Consider the following 6,000-nt stretch of genomic DNA (forward strand, 5'->3'; position numbering starts at 1 on the left):
AGAAAAGCGCCAAAAGAAAGTCTGCTTAGTAAGAGCACAAGAGGAGAAACATGGAGGAAGCGCCACGCTGGAAAGGCAGTGTTTTCTCCACCTTGAAAGTATTATTAGGTGGAAAAAGGAGAAAAAAATGATTTAAATACCTTTTGATTCATGGCTTTTTGACTTATAGCTTTTTGATTCACGATCTTTTGATTCATAACTTTTCAATTTGTAATTTTCTGATTCATAACTGAGCTTCATTAAAACCATTCGAAAAAGTTGAACTAAGAATGATGACAAGGATGACGAAGTGTCCTTGGCCAGCCACAAAATCCTATCCATGTGGACAGGGGCACCGCCTATTGAAAAACCGTGAACACAGTTACTTCTTCCCACAAAGTCAACATTTACTCCCCCTGGAAAGTCAGCCAGCCAAGTTACTCATTGGGGCAAAGTAGAATCAACCTTTCACACGTCCGTCTCAGACGACAACTTGGGAAGAGCCGTGTGACAAACATCACTCTGCCCCACGTGACACATGTCACCTCCTGATGGAGACAGAGCCACACAGCGGTCCCGTGCCAGAGAGCGGAACGCCAAGGCTCGGTCACAGGCAAGCCTGCACATAAGAGCCCGTCTGAGATGACTGCACCCCAATCCTGCCTACAAACACTCCAAAGTCCAGATACCGCTCAACCACCACCGTCCTCTGTCACGTGCCTGGAAAAGGACCCCCAGACGCGCCCAGCAGCTTCAGAGACGCCTGCCACAGCATCTGCAACAGGGGACGCTACAGAAGCCTCCGGCGTTGAGCACCTGCAAGGAGCAGGTCCGTTAGGGAAGCCGGGGGTCTCCTGCTACGCGTTGTTAGTGCAGCTTCAAGATACCACAGGATCCCTGACAACTTTTCCTCTGTTAGCCTGAAATGTGTAAGGTGATCCTCTACAAGCCACAGTTGCTAGGAATTTTTACTCCACGGAGTGCAGACCCGGGAGTGCTTCTGACACTGGTCCACTCCCGCTCCTGGCTTGGGGAGCCCTGCGTGAGTTCAGAATGTATGGCGTGAGGCCAGCTGGAACCGGTGAAGTCTGAGGGGGAGGGATTTTAAAGAAATGAGTTTTTTCTTTTTTTTTTTTTTTCCAAATAGCCTACTGAGTAGCCTGTTGGTGACTTGGAGCGCTGTACCAAAACACCCGTAGGAGCGCGGCTAGCCTCCCCTCCCCCCACCTCCAGCATCAGCGCCAAGTGTCTCCCACTGTGCCTCTGCCCATCTTTCACACGGCACTGAAAACTTCCCGTGAAGCTTCGAAATAAAATAAACGCTTATGAAGAGGTAATACGTGGTCTGTTCCACTGATAATCAAAAACACTGAAATTCCATTTTTCACCCATGGAACAGGAAAAATTGTGAAAGCATGAACAAATGAAGAACTGGCAAGAGCACACGGAATGAGGACCCTCACAGTGCCACCGCGGGACAGCAATCTGGGTCAGTCTTTTGGGAGTCAATTGGAAGAATCTATTCAAATTGAAATTGCACAAAAACTTTTTTTTTCTCCCAGCAGTGATATTTATTTAGGAGCTGCAGACTGGAGCAGCTTTTTAAGTATTTAATTGCTAGCTACAGTTTCTTCAGGAGAGTGGCTGCCGTCGGGAGCCGCCCAGCACAGGAAGAGCGCGTGCGGCAGCCCCCCCACCCCGCCCCCCAGCCGTGTCCGGGCAGCGTGGGGCTCAAGCCGCAGCTGCGCACAGCGACCACCGCCGCGCCCAAAGGAGGCAGGCACCTAAGTCCTGATTTCTCTAAAGCCTGAGGCTGGTTCAGTAAGCCACGTGCTGGTCTAAGCCACCAACATAAATGATAATTTTTCAAAACCTATCCTATGGTTTTGACCTTATCCTAAGATAAATCCCCCAACAGAAGGTGTAAGTTAAGAGCTGCCACAGGCAAGAGAGAGAACACGGAAGACTCTGTTTTCCGTCTCTGATTTCCTGGGTGCCTCCTGTGAGGCCCGGGAAGGCCCTGAGGGCCCAGCTGTCCATGCTTCCCCAGAGGAACCAAGTCTGTCTGCGTGCAGACACCCCATCGGTACCCTGCTCTGTAGAGTCTGCATGACCCAAGGAAAAGACTTCCAAGCCTTTAAAAAAGTCTTTTTGATGTGAATCAGAAATTCATGTTTTGTCAAGGCTGCACTTCCCCTGAACCTCAAAACGTTTAGGACTCAGAAACCGCACGGCTCAAGTGGGTCGGTAAACTCAAATGCAGCTGTTCTACTTCTAATTTGCCTACCCTTTAGTGAAGGATTTGCCCATGTATACAAATACATATACACAAGGAAACACACCCAAAGAACATTGTTTCTAGAAGCATACAGAGGGGCGCCTGGGTGGCTCAGTTGGTTCAGTGTCCGACTCGACTTCAGCTTAGGTTGTGAGATTGAGCCCCTGTGTCAGGCTCTGTGCTCAGTGCAGAGTCTGCTTGAGACTCTCTCTCTCCGCCTCTCCCCTGTTCATGCATGCGTACACCAGTGCGCGCGCTCGCTCGCTCTAATAAAATCTTTAATGCATACCAACAGAAAAAACATGAATGTCCATCTAAAGGGACACTGATTAAATACATTTTGATATAACCATAAATGCAACATCAGGTAAGAATCAGAAAGAATAAAGTCCATCTGAATCGGCATATAAAACGAAGTTGCAAAGCCATATGCGTACCATGACAGTGTTTAAGCAAACTGCGTACTTCTATAGCGCACAAAAGCAAAATGGAGGTGGTAGTCGCACATTGTGAATGTACTAAAAAATGCCACTGAATCGTATACTTTAAGATGATTAACTGTTAATCTTATGTTATGTGCATTTTAGCCCATTTTATTATTTATTTATTATAATGGACCTTTTTATTTTTTTTTAAAGATTTTATTTTATTTATTTGACAGAGAGAGACACAGCGAGAGAGGGAACACAAGCAGGGGGGAGAGGGAGAAGCAGGCTTCCCGCCGAGCAGGGAGCCCGATGCGGGGCTCGATCCCAGGACCCTGGGACCATGACCTGAGCCGAAGGTAGACGCTTAACGACTGAGCCACCCAGGCGCCCCGCATTTTAGCTCATTTTAAAAGCACAAGAATTCGCCATGATCTCTTACTATTAGCATCAGTTCCCTCTAGAAGGGAGACCAGAGGGGGATGGGGAAGGACAAGAGAAGGAACTTCTTTTATCTGTACCATTCCAAGATTTTACAACCAGAGTAAGTAAAAACAAAAACACAGAAAATGTGTGGGGTGTTACTAATTCATGCTCGAGAAGAGTTGTACATATTTTCAGTAACTGTGGTAGCGTGACAGTTCATGCAGCATGGTCTCCACAGGCAACCGCGGGAGCAAGCGGGCTGGACCCAGCGCGTAGTGGGGTCACCTCTGGGTGGTAGGTTACAGGAGACTTTAATTTTCTTCCTTGTGCATGTCTGGGATCTCCAAATGTCTTTGATAAATGCTTTACCCAAATAATTAGGAACAGATGTTTTTAAATTAGTGTTGGTCGTAATCACTATAATTCAAAAGAGCAAGGAAGGTGATAAGCAGAGGCCCAAAGCAGATAAAAATATAGCTTGTTTTCCCCTCAAAAACATTCAAGACCAATTCAAACAAAAGACTTCCAGAGGCTACTACCAAAACCACACCCACTTTTCCATCTGAGCTGAGCTCAAGCCATCAACCCCCATCCACAGCCTCAGGAGGAAGACAGCTGGCTGTCGGGAATACAGACGTGACCTTTACCATGATGCGAGTGCGGGGCTGCAGGAAAGCAGCGAGTGTTTCTACACATGCTCGCTGGTCTGTGAGCACAGATACCGCACAAGGTTATGGTTGGTGGAACACGCTTTGACTCTCCTCCTCTTGGTGATGGCATGCTTCAAAAATGCAGCCTCAATAAGGCCAGACACGTGGCACGTCTGATGGTTGCACGGAGTTCAGTCAGGTGCCGGGCCTGGCTCCCAGGCTCCACCCGGACGGTTAGCCCTCAGGAGGTGGCACAGTATCTCAGGGAGAGCGCCCCAGAGGCCAGATGCCTGGGTCCAGGTCCCAGCTCCATCACTTACGATCGGGCTTCTTAAGCTAGCTAAAGCTCAGTGTGGTGGTCTAGAAGATGTGGAGAGGAACAGGACCGCAGGGCTGGGGCGCAGGCCAGGGAGAACCAGAGAGTGCTCCGCGACGTTGGCCTCCACAATCCAGAAGGTGTTGGAATGAATTCCTCGGACCAACTCTGCCACCTCCCTCTCCTGCCTCCCTGTTTTGATACATTAATGCCAACAGCGTCAATAACCCAAAGGAGACAAACCTAGAAACTTGAGCCTCAAGGATAAGACACTAAGATGGAAAGACCTCTCAGTCCTGCTACTACCATCCTTCATTTTGTCAAAATAGTCATTTGAAAAATACTGAGTGCCCTCATGTGTAGGGCACGGCCAGGAACACAGTGACAGACAGATGACAGGTCTGCCCTTCTGGATCCCTGCCCACCTGACTGAATATGCTCTCGAGCCTAGCCACGCAGACCGGCACTTGGCTTAAAACAGACTGGGGACTGCAGACTCGGAAGCCAGGGCTCCCCTGGCCTCTGCGTGACCACGGGGCAGGGAATCACGGACAGGCGTGAGTCCCCAACCAGCAGGACGTCTCGGCCGTGCAATGGAACCTGGACGGGGATCTGTCGCTATGCTCTCCCAGGGCACCCAGGCAAAGAGGAGAGGCAGCGAGCCCCCGGCCCAGGAGGGTGCCCCCCAGGCCTGCTTGGAAAAGCTGTGGCAGGCGCAGTGGGTCCAGGGCCAGCTCTGAGGGCCTTTCTGTTCAAGCAAATGCAGCCCGGCGTTGGAAGCCCCCCGCGGCTGGTGAACGGGCCACGGGCACACAGTGAATGACTGCTGCCAGCACCCACCCCAGCACCGCACATTCCCGAGGAACCCCGAGCTCACGGACTCTTACATAACCACAGAGACTACACGCTCCTCATCTCACGGGCATAAACCGCCACCAAGCTGTTCCTCCCACTCACGGGAGCGTCCGTGACCTCATGTGAAAACAAAGTGGCCACACGCTGCCACCAGGTTTCCCTGAAGGGGGATCTGCCTCTGCTCACCCAAAGCTCAAATTCACAGAACTTCAGACACTACGAACCACAAAAAAATGTAAATTCAAACAGGATGAACAGGAACAAAGTTCATTTTTGGTGCATCTCTTCAACTTTTATCAGACAATTTTGAGTTCAAGTCAATGACAGGAAACAGTGCAGATGCCAAAAGGCCTATAAAACCAGGTTTATAAAAAACGTTGGGACAGGAAATCTTTTTCTAACCTTTCAAAGAGACAGACTCAGGCTTCTGACTCGTGTCCCTCGAGTACAGCCTCGGCGACGGCCCGCGGGGCGCGGAGTGAGCAGTGAGCGCGTCCTTGCGCTCGGACAGCAGGAGGCAGTCGCTGCACGTGTAGCCATTGATCCTGGTGGCTTCTGCTGCCAGGTCCCCGTTTCCCTGAGTGGCAGCTTTATTTCCACCTGAAGTTTGCAAAAAAGTAGGGGGAACCAGTTTATCACAATCCACAGATACCTAAAAAAAAAACACTTCCATCTTGAAAAGTGGGTAGAAAAAAAGGACTAAAATAGTTACCTTTAAAATCTCCATCATCGTCAAGACCTAAAACACACACACACACGTTAGCTCATGAGCTCGAATTATCACAACAAAGCCCACACACACAAAAAGTAAAGGTTACAATGATTAATAAATCGGCATTTTGGCAACGGTCAAGATTTATTCCCGGAAATGCCTGCAACTAATGGAAACTCCTCCAGATATATACAGGCATGATCTTCTGATTCAAGGCGAAAGCACATCTCTGGAGACAGCGCCTCCACACACCTGCGCATGCACAGACACACGCACACACACACAACCCTGCACCTTCGAGCACACACCTGGGCACGCACACACCCGGACCCTCGAGCACACACCTGCATGCGCGCACA

The 6,000-nt window shown here is 49.7% G+C and overlaps 1 protein-coding gene across 3 annotated transcripts in view; it reads right to left on the bottom strand.

The window, feature by feature from the left end:
* Positions 1–6,000, bottom strand: part of SUN1 (Sad1 and UNC84 domain containing 1) — a 52,455-nt gene that overhangs the window by 22,490 nt on the left and 23,965 nt on the right. The window contains exons 5-7 of one of the 3 annotated variants that reach the window (XM_021680263.1): positions 5,642–5,668; positions 5,332–5,529; positions 141–338 (exon numbers count right to left, since the gene is read on the bottom strand). In XM_021680263.1, coding sequence (XP_021535938.1) covers positions 141–338; positions 5,332–5,529; positions 5,642–5,668 — 423 coding nt within the window. The remainder of the gene's footprint in view (positions 1–140; positions 339–5,331; positions 5,530–5,641; positions 5,669–6,000) is intronic. The other 2 variants (XM_021680265.1, XM_044915744.1) reach the window with 2 other exon arrangements.

Source organism: Neomonachus schauinslandi, chromosome 5, assembly GCF_002201575.2.
Source record: "Neomonachus schauinslandi chromosome 5, ASM220157v2, whole genome shotgun sequence".
Lineage (NCBI taxonomy): Eukaryota > Metazoa > Chordata > Mammalia > Carnivora > Phocidae > Neomonachus > Neomonachus schauinslandi.